The 17,368-nt window shown below is 38.8% G+C and overlaps 1 protein-coding gene across 2 annotated transcripts in view; it reads left to right on the forward strand.

The window, feature by feature from the left end:
- Positions 1-17,368, forward strand: part of dlc1 (DLC1 Rho GTPase activating protein) — a 73,717-nt gene that overhangs the window by 4,759 nt on the left and 51,590 nt on the right. The window contains exons 1-4 of one of the 2 annotated variants that reach the window (XM_026359524.1): positions 1,387-1,881; positions 2,778-4,749; positions 9,458-9,592; positions 9,934-10,050. In XM_026359524.1, the coding sequence (XP_026215309.1) occupies positions 2,839-4,749; positions 9,458-9,592; positions 9,934-10,050 (2,163 nt within the window). In that variant the 5' untranslated portion in view covers positions 1,387-1,881; positions 2,778-2,838. Of the gene's footprint in view, positions 1-1,386; positions 1,882-2,777; positions 4,750-9,457; positions 9,593-9,933; positions 10,051-17,368 lie in introns of those variants that run through there. The other variant, XM_026359525.1, reaches the window with a different exon arrangement.

Here is a 17,368-nt window from a genome sequence, read left to right on the forward strand (position 1 = left end):
ACTTCAATCATCAGCCGTATCCACATGGAGGCTACTGTGACCAAAAAGATCTGTATTTCGTTACACTGCATTCGGGATAACCACAGAGTACATCATGTGACATACCAGAGAGGAGTCTTGTTGAACTTGGATCCTTCCCCTTCAGTATGACCATCTGTGTCCCTGGAGAGCCAGCAGTGACAGCAGTGCACAGTTTCCCAGCAAGGCCCCTAAGAAAAGACTCATCCAGAGCCTCACCTCACATCTGGACGACCCAGAAGTTAGAGGCCAGGGTTGCAGGGACAGTTGGAGGGGCCTTAATTCCAGTTCTCTCTTGAGCTTACGTTGTCCCTTGTTGCTTTGATTAATTCGAATGGAGCTTCAGCTTTTGTGAACAAAGTTTACTTTCTTAGATCACATAAGAGACAACAGTATAGTAAGAGGTCTAAATCCATTTATTAAGTGCATCTTGTCTGACTTGGGGAGGCTTTTTTCACTGGCAGGCCTTGCAAATGGGAATATTTAGCTTATTTTTAGACTAAGACTCAATAAAGAAAAAGTACTGATTAACATTGTCTTAAATGGTCTCAGTGACTTCAAGTATAAATATCTCTGGCTTTGCCTTTTCTTTTTACTAAGCGTCGCTGGCAAATGACTATATTAGGAAATGAATTGCTGGCATTTGTGTGGCTAATGCTTTTATTCCTTTTTGTCTCTATTAAAACAAAGATATCAGGTTGACAGCACCTTGAAAATTGTTCCTGTTGTGATACAAACTTTTTCAAAGGTCATATTTATGTTTGTCACATATTCTTAAAGAACATTCAGATGAATACATTCTAAAAAACATGTCTGTAAATATCTTTTGCCTTGTTTATTTATTTTTTTTTTTTGTTGTTTTTTTTTGCCAATGTGTTTGGCTAAGAATTCTTGTAGACAAGATGACAAATAAAAAAAAAACATACCTCAGATATAACTGCCAAAACATTAGAGCAATCTCTCTTGGCCCACCGCCAGAGGTCTTACAAGGCAGCCTGTTACTAATCAAAATCAACTGGTGGGAGCCTTGCCCAGCTTAGCGAAATAGCAAGCAAAGGAAGAATGAAGACAGAGTTCACTGAGAAAAGGAAAGAGACCAGTTTTTAGAGGAGATATTAAGAGGAAGGTTCTAAAATAGTAAAGAAAGAAAGTACAGTTGGGGAGGGTGGAGTGACTAAATTCGTATAGTGTGCTGGGTAAGTTGTGAGACGGGGGATGGGACACTTAGGATGTGACTCAGACTCCCTGTCAAAAATGGGGAGGGGACGTGATGAGAAAAGGGATAGAACGGAGGAGAGCAGGGGTGGAGTGGTAGAAAGAAACCCGGCCCCTCTTACACCACCCTGACTCTTCGGCTTTCAGCGTCAGCAAAAACCCTAATGTGATCAAGATGGAAGTTGTCTATGGACTTTTCCCTGCTCCCCGGCTTTCTGCTTGTCTTTGGGGGCTTCGCTGCTTTTCTAACAGCTTTACAGAGAAGACACTGACTCAGGTCTAGAATATGACTTGTAGAAACTAAGGGCTGCTCTCGAAATGAACTGGATGTCAGGTCATTTGGGAAGAGATGGATTTACATTTTTCAAACATGGACAGATCGCTTTTGGCATTTGAATGAAAAGGCAACAAGCAAAACATCCCTTGGAAACTGTATGCAAAGCAAATGCAAGATCAGCAACCTATCTGCTGGATTATCACTGGGCTTTCATTTCATGTACAGCTTCTGGGTGAAATATTTAAAATGTTTTGAAGTGTCAAATTGCTGTTCGTTAAGGACAAGTTAAAGGAGCAACAGCTTTAGGACATTTGCCAGAGGGTTCAGATGGCGGATGATAGCATTCGGCTCAACGACTGAGAAAACAAAAGGTGAAAAACACCTCCAAATCTTAAAAAAATAATATTAATTTATGTGTAACACATTGATTTATTGTGCAAAATACTTTAATTAAATTGCTGTTTTTAGTAAAGGTAAAATACACTTGACATATCCAGGACATTAACTGTATGTCCTTATTGTTATACTTATATCATGATGTCTTTGTTAATGTAACCAACAACTGTTGAGTTATTGCTGATTTACTTCTGTAGAAATAAACAGCCCGTATAGTGCTTGGTTTGATTCATGTGATTTGATCATGTGGACCATCAGTATTATGGTAATGTTGGATTTCAGAGAACCAGCTGTTTAGGGACACTAACTGACTTAGCAATTTTGTGTAGTTATATCAACCTCATTTTTGTGGGTGTATGGTTGGGTGCAGAATGGCACTCAACCATCCAGGTTTTCAGACCAGATTTGCACAACAAGTAATTTGTATTTAAGGTTTGTGGTGTAAATTTGAAAGTGGTTCACTGGGTACAGATGTATAAACTTAACACGGTACATCTACATTAATCATGATCAGTATTATAGTATTTTAGATCACAGGCATATTTATTTGCTTTACTTCTGTGAGTTTATTAACACTTAGTTACAGTTGGCTTGCTGTATTGTGAAATTTAGAACAGCTTTGCTTGAAAGGATATCTGTTAGATTAACATAACAGAAGTTCCTGTCATCTTATACAGACCCAGCTGAGTTTATACTTTCCAAAGAACTGTGAATGCAATATAATTATGCACTTCTTGAACTTCCACTCACTACTCCCTAGCTGTTTACTTAGAAGTGAGACATTATTTACCACATTGTCATCTGCACATTTGCTTTAAGTAAACTCTGAACTTTGGAACTCTTTAATCCTCATTTTTCTTCTCCATTGCAGCGGATCTGATTTCCCATCTGTTTCGGGAACCGGCTCTATGGGATAGCACTGGCTGTCCACCATGCCGGTAGCCATACGGAAAAGAAGTTGGGAGGAGCATGTGACTCACCCTTCAGGATTACAGTATAGCTATGATGATCTGGACTTGGTCTGCTGTCATGGGGTTGACAGTGAAGGCCCTTGGATGGGAGCTGGGGCTTCCAAACAAGGTCAACGGACGAGGTGTGCCTCTATGCCAGAAGGCTGCCATCAACTGCCCACAGAGGATTTGGCTCAAACACTTGAGGTGACAGCTTCTGTTGGGAATGGTGACACTGAATCAGAACAGTTGAAATTCATGATAAACAGTAAAAAAGTACCACCGGATTTGCAGGAGGAGTCCGTTTCTGGCCTTCATAAGATGGTGGATGTTGACATATCCCAGAGGGCCTCTGAGTCAGAGCATCTCCAAACTGCAACTATGGGGAATTTTTTTCACTGTCACTTAAACAGTGTGATGTCTAGCACAAATATTTCCTATGCAACTGATAGCAGCACCCACAGTGGGAAAACTTTTAACTGTGAAGGTGAAGTTGGCACAGAAACTAGTAGTCACGACATCTGCAATGATAGTAATGTCTTTAAAAGTCCACATATCTCTCATGAAGTGCAACAATGCATCACTATCTCTGCAAACAATGGGCTTCCACTGTCCGAATCCGCTGGTAAACAGCCTGGCAAACTTCCAGATCATCAGGAAACAAAAGAGAGCCATACAGAGGGTTACAACAGGCCTCCTGAAATCTCTGAGGCCAAACTAAACTCGTCCTCTGCTATTGAATTGGAACCTCAAACTGACCTCATAGAAGACGAGGAAGAGAAAATTTCCACTTCTTACCATACTGGTGCAAGTGTACCCTTACATGTTGGAGTGCTGCATAGTCCAGTATTGGAGGGTGGTGATATGATGTCACTAGCTAGCAAAAGTGTGGAGCCAGTGGTGATGACTTTAGTGGTAGATGAAGGACACGACAAAGGAGTAAGTGAAAGCGGGAGTACAGAGTCTGCTGACAAGCTGGATGGATTAAATGATCTAACAATTCTTAATGAAAATATAGGATTTGAACATCACTCGAGACACATTCAAGGAGGCATGCAAGATCAGCACGACTGCACGTGGATATTGGGCCAGGCTCATGGTTGTGAAATACCGTGCCAGACTTTGTTGGAACAACATAATTTTCAAATGACAGCAATGATGGAGCCTCAGGGAGAGGAAAGTGCACAAGGAGAAAGTAACGAGAAAACAGCAGATGTCAGGTGTGGGCCAGTCACATCATCTGACATTTGTTGCAAAGGTCAGTGTTGCTCTATGACAGTTATTACAGACAATGTGGTATCTGTGCAAGAGGATACTGGATATTCAGAAAAAGACGACGTACAGACAAACATTGTGAGTGCAGACAAGTGTGCAGAAAAAGTGTCTTCTTTAAAACAACCGATGGAAGACATGAATGTAAGCTCACTGTCCAAAGAGTTGGTTTCTCGTGAGGATCAAAACATAGATCAACAGTTGGAAAATAGCTCTTTAAAACTGGATACTATCCTTGAGGGTAGCTACATTAAGACATCTGACGACCAAGTATTGGATCCCGAAAAGATCATTGCCTCAGATGTCACCAAAAATCCAGCTGTTCAACACTCCAGTATGAATGATAAACATGTATTTTCTGAACAACACACGCAAAACCTGCCACCATGCTCTGCAGAGGCGAACGATGAGCTCTCACCAGAGGAACACCATAGCAACCAACCCTCTGGTCATTACTTCAATGAGTCACCTGTCTCTGAGGTGGCAGATGGTCAGAGGGAACACCACAGGCCACGAACCAGTGTCTCTAGAATGGAGGATACAGATGAGGCAATTTTAGATGGATCAAATGACCCTGGGGATCTGAAAGAGGACAACTTGGTCAAAGTGCGCCTGAGAAAGGTAAGACTCTACGATTTAAAAAGGATTCAGTGTGACAATTTATTTTACATGCAATTTGTTTTGTTGTTGTTATATGTACTTGTTGTGCTTCTGGCATTTCGGCACTTGAAATTATTGTTTTTTTGTAAATGAACTGACACTTACTGGGCATAAATGACTCAAAAATAATTTTTGTCCCACATTCTGGCAAGCGTCTCGGAAAACAGTGACTTCACTCTCACATGCTTACAGATCTGTGAGTGGGGGGATCTGTGAAATGTTTTTCTCTTTCTCAACCGCTCATTGCAAAACAAGGTTCTACTGTATAAGGGCATGGAGACTAACGTAGAGGGGGTTGGAAGCTCAAGTAATACTGGAGGAGGAAAGGCTCAAACTGTTTCCTCGAGTAAATACCGTATGCTAAACTATTTATATGCTCCTAGCCATTGTGCTTGTTAGGTTCAGTAAAATAATAAAAACCTAACGCCTAGTTCATGAATTTTGACTGATTGAAACAAATAAAAAGCCAAGATAAGTGACATCTGACATATTATTTTGCTTTTGGAATGACAAGAAGAAATCTATTATTTACTGCGCAGTAAACATTAAGCAGGCGTGTTGTTTAGACAAGCACCATATTTTGGCTGGTGTTCATTTCTTGTGATATGTTCTAGTTAAAGATGATCACCGGCTTGTGAAAAGCAACTGTTACAAAGGTTAATATGAAAAGCCTATGCTTGAGTCGTTTTCAGAGTTGTGCGTTTGTGCAGATGTCAGTGAGATGTAAGTGTTACTGAAGTGTTTTATTATTAATATTGTGAACAGTATAAATTAAATCCTATCATTAAATATTTTATATATCGGTCGTCTGTTTATACATGAGTCTCCTTTTTTTTGGTGTCCACGGGAGGAGTTACAAATACATTAATGCTTCTATCTGCAATAAAATTAAAATGTGTTACAAACACTTTAAGTGTTTAAATAATGCTTACAAATGCTAAATATATGTTGGTGAAACTCTAACAAGAAAAACTATTACCTTAAAATTGTGTAGCTGTAAACATAATTTAAAAACTCTTAATAAAATAATAAAAATTTGTATGTTAGTTTTGCATGACAGTAAAATTGTGCTACACTGGATTGTGCAACTTGATTGTTAATAGTGGCTTTTTGTTCCCTGGGTGGGATGTTTTAATGCCCATGGTTTATATAGTGTAACAATATACTCATAGTCATCATGATGACTTGTGGTATTTTTGATCATGTCCAGTTGCATACAGTGTTTTTTCACTTGCTCTAATATTTTACATACCTACTACCACAACTCCCTAAAATACATTAAATGCAAGACCTGCATGCTGAGTAAGTAACGGGTCACCCAGTCACAGCGTGTGCATGATGCATACACTGACATTCTGGTTGTGTCTACAGTATGTTGCTAAAACATGTATATGTTACATACTCCTGGAGATATTCTTGTGTTATTGGTACAACATAACTGGTGTGTTGGAGGTCCTCTTAGTCATGACAAGTGGTGACGGTGCTCCATCGGCTGCCAAAATTGACCACAGTCCAGTTTAGGGACATAGAAAATTTGTGCTGCATTTATTACCACTGGCTCCAGTTTCAATCTTAGGATGACAAACATTTGGATTTAAACCTGGTTCCTGGAACTCAAAAAGAGGAGTCCAGCCATAAAAGTGGAAGGCGCCAATGCAATTCATCTACCAGGTGGTAATGGCTTGCATACTCTTTGACAGGTCCCCAGGGTTTTACATACATATGAAGCCCCTTTACTAAAAATGTGATTTAGGAAAGGTTATTATTGTTATTAAATCTACCAAGTGAGGAAACGTTAAATATTTTATTTATATATAAAAAGAAGAAGAAACACTTTGCATATCATATCTTAAATATCTCAACTGATTCTATACCAGAATCTTACTGGACAATGGCAACAGCAATCTGGAAATATTGTATGAACTAATGATGATATTTTCTAGGGAGTTGTTGCAAATTCAGCATGTAAAACGATTCCATCTGGTTTGCATAATGACTTGAGATTTACCTGATATCAGTCTTTGTTGCTGTGTTTATTTGTGTTAGCAACAAGACCTCAGGGAGGAGCTGGCTCAAGTGTCACTTATCAGACCTTAGACAACTTGGCAACATCACTGTCTCTATTTTTTTTATCTCTCTGTCCTGTGTCCATTAAATACTTGACTTCAATATGAATATCTACATTAAACAATGTATTCATAATATTTCAGTGCATAATTGTTTTGCACAGTACATCAGCAGATAGATAGAGTCCCTTACTTTAGTGGACAGGTTTGAAAAACGGTTCGCAGGCAACCAAATGTAAGAAGGGGGTTGAAAAAGAGAGCAAGGAAAGGGGAAGGAGGGGTCTAAGAGTTCAAACAGTGTGGGAACTGTCTCCCATCTCAAAAAACAGGAAGTCGAGAGGAATGTAACACAAACCTCAAAAGACAGGAAAGAGAGAAAAGAAACCTTCTGAGAGCAACCAAACCACCAGAATGCCCCCTAAAAACGTTGCCTCTCTCGGGCGCCTGATATTGCGCTGCACTTGTTTTTTACTCTGCTGTTTTGTGGTTGTTATTGCCATCTAAAGCCAGATGCTTTTGTTCATTCAGCGCAGCCTCGTAAAGATGTCATTGTTTCACCGTGCTACAATGTTTCATTGTGATGCCAAGAAGACAGAATGTAGTGATGTGCACTGCCACTAGCGAGGAATGCCAATGAATGCATCAATGTGAGACACATTTCCATGACACACATGGCCCTCACTGTCTATTTGCTCTCTCAGCAAACCCAGTAGGGACCGACTTTGACAGGCTATTTGGGCACTAACTGGAAAATAAATGTAAGCTCAAGTCATAAGACATTATTAGGGATGGATGGCTCCTAACTTGGAGCCAGGCACAGGGCCGAGGCTGTAGCCTGTTTATTGTGATGCAGATCTATAAGCCTGTCAACGCCACATGCATTAGTCACAATGTAGCTCATATGAATTTTGTCATCTGTACTCACTGATTGTAAAATTAAGATCAAGTCCCACTTCACGGGACATGTTTATGATATGTACAAAGCACTGAATTCCTCCCACATAATCTAATAAGATGAGAATCTATTAAAGATATCAGACCTAGGAAGAGACACAGCACATAAAAAGTATAAACCAACCTCCGTAGCTTTGCACTAACTTACAGTCACTGTGTCCCATGAGCTCACCCTCATAAAGTGTTTAACAGGGTTTGTTATAGAACATTGTAATAAGGTTTGTTTGGGACTAATGAGCCAGTTGTGTGATGTAATTTCTTCTCAGGAGAAAAGCTCAGATAGAGAGCCACACCCGGAGCCAGGATGAAACACAGTCACTAAATAAAAACATATACTATGTTAAGAGCTGCTATAAAAAAGTGAACTTCTAGCATTGCTTAAAACAAAACCGGACTGATAAAACATGTACAGCATATGATGTGTGGAGTGTGTAGGTGGGCTAGACTGTATGCCATTTAGCTTGTCTTACTGGAGAGGCACCACCTGAGGTCAGTGTGAGACTTGTTACAACACTGCATTGACTTTTAAACAGTGTGGATTAGAGGACTAAAGTGAAAATATTTTAAATCTTAATGTCATAATAGAAATTGGCCTGAGATAGTGTAGTGGTAACATTGCTTCCCTCCATGTATGAGACTGGGGTTTGAATCCCATCTGTGGGGTCCTTAGGCAAGCGTTGCGTAAGCTTACCATACCTTGGCCTTGTACCTTGTAAGTGACTTTGGACAAAAGCGTCTGCCAAATGACATAATGTAGGATGTGTGAAAAAAGAAAAGTATTGAAGAGCAGAAAGGAGAAGGATAAAGTCTCTGGAGAGTTATAAGCAGAGGCTGGAACAGAGAAGAAAAGTGAAGTAAGGAGAAGTGACAGAAGCATAAACACAGTTTATATAATAGAACTGAGTTTTTTCTTTTTTATTCATTGGGCCAAGAACCATCGTTTGGTTCACATTACAATGTCAGTTTCATATTAATTGTTTAAAGACATCATACACAAGCATTGATTGTAGACTTTATACTATTGGGAACTACAAAAAACACCTGCAACTCAGGTGGCATTGATGAATTATTGCTGATGTATAACCTTACATCTTTATCATTTAGATACTCTATCATGTATCTAAATGATAAAGATTGTAGGAAGAAACTATAGTAACCTTACATAACATGTATATTGTATAAATAAATAAAACAGACTATTCCTAATGTTTGTTTCAAATGTAGCCTGCACATGAATGCTGCAAATGCATGTTATCTTATTTCTTAATTTGTCTGGGTTATTAGTGGTTAGATAACCGCACCTCAGAAAACATATTAACGGATGTACTTGCCCTTTGCTCAGATAAAGGGAAACAGTACAAATACAGATACAGTAGGAAACTGTAAAGTTGTTTTTAGTATATCCTGTCCCTATCCTGCACACTTAACAGTGCAGTACAGTAGACAGACAGGTAAACAAGTGTTATCATCCTGTGTATGCCAAGAACATCTCATATCTTATAACCCTATTTCTTTCAAGCTGTCTATATCACATACACACTGTATTTATTGGCAACATTCACCACATAGGAATGGTAGTGGTTATATAATACTATAGCAAACATTTATAATTATGATAATTCTTTTTCTCTGATTTTCACTTTGCTCAGCGGGAGCATGCTCGACTGGACTCAATGGTGCTGCTGCTGATGAAGCTGGATCAGTTGGACCAGGAAATTGAGAATGCCCTCAGTGCCACATCTTCAATGGACAGCACCCCCGTCCTCCATCGACGACAACTCCAGGTACATGCCTGTGTATTACTTTGCAGGATTTAGTTGCAATTTCTCATGCAGAAAATAACTTGACCTGCACTTATAGATATGTGTTTTTAATAAATTGCATTGCATAGTATTAGAGAGATGTATTAGTTCATTCATCCATTTTTTACATCAATTACAGTGAATCTGTAGGTCAGTAAAAGCCTAAAAACAATGAAAGGGGCATTATTCACCTGCCCACTTGCATCAACACTGATTTGGTGTTTCTCATTTAGTTATTTATGATTATTATAATTCAACTTATATGGTAGAGAAAAACGTTCCTATGTATTGACTGCACTGTCTTCTATGTGTCTTTAATGCAGGAGAAGGATTTAGCATCACTGCCAGCAGCATTACAAAACCCTCCACACCCCCAGCTTGTTCCTGCTGCATCTCCTTTAGGACATGCACCAGCCCTTGGAGCTAAACCTAAAAGTGGAGTAAGTCAAGATCTGTTGTTGATATACCACAGAACATCAGCATGATAATCAGTAGGACATGAGGTGGAACATTAACATATGAAAAGATTGCACTGGTAGAATCAGAGTCATTCTCACTGTGGTTAAAGGTTACTCAGCCTGAGAAAGTCAGTACCTGGCTTTTCCTATTTACTGTAATATCAACAGCTCTCTCTTTCTGTCTTTCTCTCTGACATACAGATTCACATTTCAGTTTTTAACATTTCATGAACTAAAATGACCTGGCCTGTGTATCTATATATTATATACTCATTCATTTTGAAAATATGGATAGACAGAAACAGAGAAATTAATAACTGTGCCAAACTAGATGTCCAAATGATGATGGCGCTCAAATATCTTAAAGCATCAACCATGCATAATTGTGCCTGTTTTAGTGTTTTTTTTTTCTTGTGTCTGTTATTGAACATTTAAAATAGATTTTAAATAAAAGCTTTAATGTGCCTTATATAGGTTGTACAAACATTATAATAAAAAACGCAAATACAGAGGGCAGGTACACACACACATGCACACACATACTTAGGAGTGAATCTCCCAGTTGTAGGAATGTCCCCCAGCACTTAGGGCTTAGCCAAGCAGACGTTAAAACTCTATAATTAGCTGGTCCCAAACATCTAGACCCCTTCGCCCCAACAATAGGGGTCAGAAGGGGGTCTACAAGGTGAAAAGCCAGGGCATGGGGGAGCGAGGGGGGACACGCTTCAAGTGAGATGTGATGTGTACTTTCAAACGTGCTTGCTCACTTAAGAGCAAGCACAGGGTTTGAAAAGCAAACCTTGCCGTTGCCTTCAGAATAAGGACAAAGTGAACAAGGCCAACAGTCATTGCCTGAGCACTTAAGCAAGCTCTTACAAATAATTCTTTGAGTGGAAAGGCAAAAGTACTTTAAGACACTTTATCTCATGGTGTAGTGATGGACAATAGGATAGACTTAAACGTCAAACTGAATATTTCTGTTACGAAACATCTCTTATCTCTTATCTTGCTAGAACAAAACACTAACCTGTGGAAATGTCAGAATTCCCTGACAAAAAGGACATCTCACATTCCTGAATTATCTCCTCCTTCTTGACATAGCTTTGTCTTGTTGCACGTCACAACTTATCTGTCAATATGAATGTGTCTTGCTTTTAGAGGCACAGCTCAACATATTTTATGATGTGTGATGTATTGTGTCTATGACCAACTGTTTCCACAACCTCCATTCCTGCAGTAACCCAAGGTAACTCACTAAGCTTGGGTAAACAGTGCTTTCACTGCGCCTAATGGGAGGCTTTTTACAGTGGAGGCCCTGTAGGGTGATTGATTGAGGCCAAAGAGATGATGACTTCATGAATGAGATTCTCAGTGGTTAATAGTTGTAGGGGACTGATGAGTCCTTTCAAACTTAAAGTGTTGTACCGCCCACTTAATCTTTTTAGCTAGACAATACAAATCCTTTAAATGATGTAAACACAAGGCAAATGTAAAGAAGAAACAAGGTTGAGATTAAAGCTTTATTTTAACCAGACCAGACCACAGTAGTGTTCTGGAATATTATGTGTTTGTATGAAATACAAAAACATTCTTTAATAGATTATTTATGCACTGAATTACTCTACTACTTGTTATATTTACTACTACTATTTGTTGTTATAAACTGATAAACTGCCTGTCCAAAAAAAAGTCACACACTAATATTTTGTTGAACCACCTTTAGCTTTTATTACAGCATGCATTCATCGTGGCATCATTTTGATAAGCTTCTGCAATGTCAGAACATTTATTCTCATCCAGAGTTGCATTAACATTTCACCAAGATCTTGTATTGGTGATGGTGATTGTATGGTGGCCAATCCATGTGTGAAGATGATGTGTCATGCTCCCTGAACCACTCTTTAACAATTTGAGCCAGATGAATCCTGGAATCGGCATCTCATAATATGCCCGTGCCATCAGGAAAAAAAAAAATCCATTAATGAAAAAACCTGGTCATTCAGTATTCAGGTAATCGCCTCGTTCTTTGGGCACATAATATTGCTGAACCTAGACCTGACCAACTGCAGCAACCCCAGATCATAGTGCTGCCCCCACAATGTTGTATGGTAGTCCCAAGGCATGATGGATGCACTTCACCTGCCTCTTTTATTCTATCTGGAACAGGGTAAATCTGGACTCATCATCAATCTTCTGTTGATGTTTTCTTTGCTTGATGCATATCCATAATTTGACCCTTTCTGAAACAGATTAACATCTTTTCTACTACCACAGGACTTGTCTTCACACATGGTTGTCTAGGAAATGAGGAGCTACTCACTGCATTAGTTAGGGTTAAATAACTTGTTGCCAGGCAGTAATTATCCAATGGGAGGCTCTTACCTATTTGCTTAGTTAAATCCGGATGGTGACTTTTTTTTTTTTGAATGCGCAGTGTATTACTCTGTTCTAAATTACAGGCAAGGCAGTGCGTAGTATCGGCATTTTACTATAAAATGTTCCCAGAGGGAAATGTTTAGCCTTGGTTTGCTTGTAATATATTATATGCGTGTAATGTCATAATATAATGGGACATAATCTCATTCTTTTGCCTATTATTAATATTATTATGGCAATTATGTGGTACCTTTTACAGCCTTTGCCAATTTGCTTACAAAGTCAACACTGTATGTAATCACTGACTCTGCTGTGTAGTATTTTAATAACATTTGGAAGTGTTGCCTTGAGAATGTCTTGACATCAGTCTTTCCAAAAAAAGTATCTGCAAGTTTCAACAGGCTAACGTGCAACATATATGTTTTGGCAAGCGAGTAGTGAGTATCTTGAATGCAGGTACTGCTACAGTTCACAATATAGTAATTAATGGCTTCAAGTATATATGGTAAGTATGGCTTCAAAATACCATCCCGACCATGAATGAATGTGAGGAATTAATGGTGACTGAAGTCAACATTTTGAGCTGCAAAAAAAAACTGTGAGTAAAAGACAAGTGGTTACAGGCTCATATAGCTGTTACTACAATTAGATGAATTCTACATGCCCATCAGATGTTAAACCAGGCTTTGTAACAGCATGTTGGTATAGAAAGTCATGGAAAAGAAATATGATTGTCTCAAGTCATTTCTTGCATATGACTGAGCCCTAGGTTCTTATTGTGTGTATTGATATTGAACATGACCAGTGATAATTGAACATTTGTAATTCTTCCATCTACTGCATTATGAAAGAGTCAACTGTGTTTACTGTCCCTCTGACACCTCCTGACACTCAGCTTAACACTTCGGTGTGATTATATATCGAGCACATGCTCGTACTGTACTCTATCTTATGTAACCGTGATAAATGTGAAGTGTTGGTATGTGGCAGTGAACGTTGTTGATGAGAGTGCACTCATTTGGCATTTACAATAAGACAGTGGGTGCAAGTGAACATATTCCTGGCTCCTCACTAACTTAGCTGGTAGCTATTGTTAGCTTTCAGCAGGAGGCTGTTATTCTTGCATCGAATGTGGGGCTAACATGTAGCGGATGTTGTGCCACAGCAGGTGTTTTATTCTCATTGTGGAACTGCTATTCTTTGCCCAGTATGTTGTTGTTGGCAGGTTTCTATTTCTTGCTTAGTGGAGCAGGTGTCTTGAATGTTGTTTAGCTTGCATTGTTGTGTTGCAACAGGTGGGTTTTATTTGTCTGTTGATTTGTATAATGTATTTAGTTCGGCAACCAATGTATTTATTCATTATAGATTAATCTACTGATTATTTTGCAGTAGAGAAAACTGTGGCAGATTCCCAAATGCCTCATTTTGGCAAATTAGGAAAAGTGCTGAATATTGAGAATCCGAAACCATTGAATACTGAATAATATACAAACATGTAAAGAAAACATGATTGAGCAATTTATTGATTACCCAAATACAGTATTTGGCAATTAGCAATTTATCTATGAATTGTTTCAGTTCAAATTATATTTTCTCACCGAAGGATTTTCTTGTGTTGTGTGTTGTAATAATTAATTAATTCCAGCTTTTATCATTTTGTAACTAGATATTTAAAGAATTTTATATGATGATTTTTCACTGGAGTAATAACAGACATAAATCTGGTGTAATATGTATAATGTTTAGTGACAAACGAAAGCTATGCATGGTGGGAGAACCATTTGTTATGTGACTATTTTTAGAGTTCTGTGGCTGCAGAGGATGTGCCAAGCCACAGAGGTGGGTGGAGGCAGCTGACCCCTGACCACCTTCCTCTAAATGTTACAGTCGGAAACAACATATCAGTCACCTTCTGAGTATTTGCACAAGCAAGACATACAGTACTTTATACCCAGAATCACTTAGAGACCACAGCCATTGTGTGCTTGTTAAATTTAGCAAAGGGGTGTTTTACATGTCATGCATATAGTGAGATGGGAAGGCGTTGCCCTGTACCAACCCTTAGTTGCCATCTTTGGTAAATATACCGCAACAGGGCAACCTTTAACCCTTTGTTCAGATGAATTCTGTCCCCATGGCAACATAACTCCAAACACAACTTCTGTTTTTAATAAGTTTACAGCTGTTTGACTTTAAATTCTGACAGTAATCTCTGAAGTTTCCATGTCTGGATTCAAGGAATGTTTTGTGAGATGATTGATTGACACATAATATAATTTTAGAACGACGGAAGGACTTTATTCACTGTCAGTTGGTTATGTACAGTATTTACATAGCTCTTTATCTGCCTGTGGTTTGGCAGACAATAGAAGTGCTGTGGTTTGCGTGCTAAGGTCACTAGCAGATCTCTGCTCTGTCCTTCCTCCATGTTCCGGTTTGGCAGCCTCGCAGTCCCCAAACATCCTCTATCCAAACCACACCTTCTCAATATTCACTTCATATTTTGCAACTTTCACTGACTTTTATTTATCTCTACATTTGCTCCCACTCTCTTTCATTCATGTTCCTGGTCAATAGTTAACACAATGTGCAGTAGGCATAATTATTTTTTCCTTTTTACCACCCACATATTTGGCTTAAAGACCGTAGTAGGCCATAATGAGTCAGCGAGCTATAAAACCAACCGCCATTCAGTCTGACAAGGGATGCCAGTAGTGGCTCTGGTCATGGCCATGCTAGCTGCTTTGTGTTGTGTCATTGTCACCAAGGTCACTCCTCTGCTGAGCACAGCTGTAACAAGGGGACAAAAACAGATGTGCTGTGGTTTAAAAAAGAAGGCAAGAAAAAAGAAGAAGGCCTGTGTTTGGAACAGGATGTGGAAAATGAACTCTTCCTCAACCCCCATAAGGAAATCTTGTTTTTCCTGTCAATTTAAGGCTATAGGCGTTTCATTAAGCACTCTAAGAAAAAGAGAGGATGATCATATACTGTATAAATATATTTATCTTTTTTTGTTGCAGTATCACTGGAAAACAACATCCAAAACAAAGCACACAGCCAAAAGATGTCATCATAACATTTATTGAAAACGCCAGCGTGCATCAGCCTGACTCAGTCTGCGTACTGAACATATTGTCAAAATGGATTTCAGCTCTGATGCAATTTTAGTATCTTTATCAAAGCATTGTATCACATAAAATCTCCTTGTTTAAACTGTGTGCTTAATGGCAGCTCTTTCTGTTTGTTTTTGACAGTTTTATACTTTGGCAGGTGGCGTAAATCACATCAGATTTATCATCAATATGATCAGTAATGTGATTTATTGACTGCATATTGTTTTTGGACTTTCTTACTTTAATAAATTACATAAAAACATCATTCCTCCATGTTGCTGACAAGTACTAGTTGGTAGTGTTAAAGGCATGCACCGAGTCAGTGAAGCGAAACGTGCATCTGTTACAGAAAGGAGACAGTAAAACATGCAGGGAATATTTGCAGGATGATGGTACTTGTAAATCTTAAAGATGACTGGAAAATGCAGGCATCTGGAAACATCCCTGCAGCCCACTGATAATGAAGCACTATAAATCACCGAAGGAACAAACAAACTGAATGCACTCTGAGAACACACACACACACCGATGCTGCAACATGTACACAGGAATGCATGGTAAATCCAGGTGCAATTTAGACAAAAACTTATTCAGACTTGTGGTTTGGGATTTTAATTGGGACATTCAGCTAGAGCATGTGTACACATTTTTGTTTTGAATGTTTGTGTTTCCTTTATTGTCTGCCTTGAAGTTACATAACCTCAGATTAATGTCACACTCAGTCTTCTTCGCCTTTAGTTTTACATTTAGTGTACCCAGTGTTCAATACAGTCGATAAGTTATTCTTCATCAGATATTCTAAAACTGCGACCCAGTGAGGTGCCCCTACTTGGTTCTACTCTTAATTCAATAAGCTGCGTGTCTGCCGTAGTGCTACTATAGGGACACCACAGTCTCCTGGAGATTAACAGACTAATCCCTCTCTTTTGCTAACACTCTCTGCTTTCTCCCAAAAATGTCAGTGTCTAATCCACAGGCTAACAGCGTTATCCCCATTAGTTCTGGCCCATAAGCTACAAATTCAACATAGCAAGCGGGTACAGGTGACTCACTTTGTCTCTTAATCAGTGTAAAGAGAGGGCGTTAGAATAATGTGAACAAAAACATTCTCATGTGCTTTTGTCATATGTTTTGAAATGTTTTATTACACCACTCTTAAAACTGCTTGTAGACTTGCTTGTAATTGCTTTTGTCAGAATAATGTCTAGTAAAAAGGAATAGTCCGTAGGTTAATGTCAGTGTCCTTTGTTTGTAATTGTTTGCATGCTTGAACCAAAAGTGGAGGTTAAAAGAAGAATATCAATATATTCCTTGTTTGTTATAATGCATGCCTTTGGCTATTGTTGAAGTCTTTTTAAACACTTTTAGACAGGCTGTGTCTGTAAATCTATTGTGAAACCAAGACAGTTCTATCAAAACAGCAGATGATGCATGTTCTTTTTAACGTTAGTTATTGTTTTCTAAATGAACAAGTCTGCTAGGATTCACTGTAACTGATTCAATGTGTAGAGTAATGTTCATTTGAAATCAGAAACCAAAATGCATGCCAGGATAAACTATCTCTGTTATGTGCAGGCAAATGTGAAATTACAATCACCTTGTTGAAACAATATATTATAATATACATCCTAGTTCTAATTCTTATAATACCAAACAGAATCACAACCAACTTTCCACAGGATGACTAACCCTGGTGCTCGAGAGCCACTGTCCTGCTTGTTTTCCATCTATTCCTGCCTTACCTACTGCTAACCAGGATCAGGTGTATTCACCCAATAAGAAGCTGTAAGTGTAGGGATAGTTGGAAAACA

This window comes from Anabas testudineus, chromosome 1 (genome assembly GCF_900324465.2).
Source record: "Anabas testudineus chromosome 1, fAnaTes1.2, whole genome shotgun sequence".
Lineage (NCBI taxonomy): Eukaryota > Metazoa > Chordata > Actinopteri > Anabantiformes > Anabantidae > Anabas > Anabas testudineus.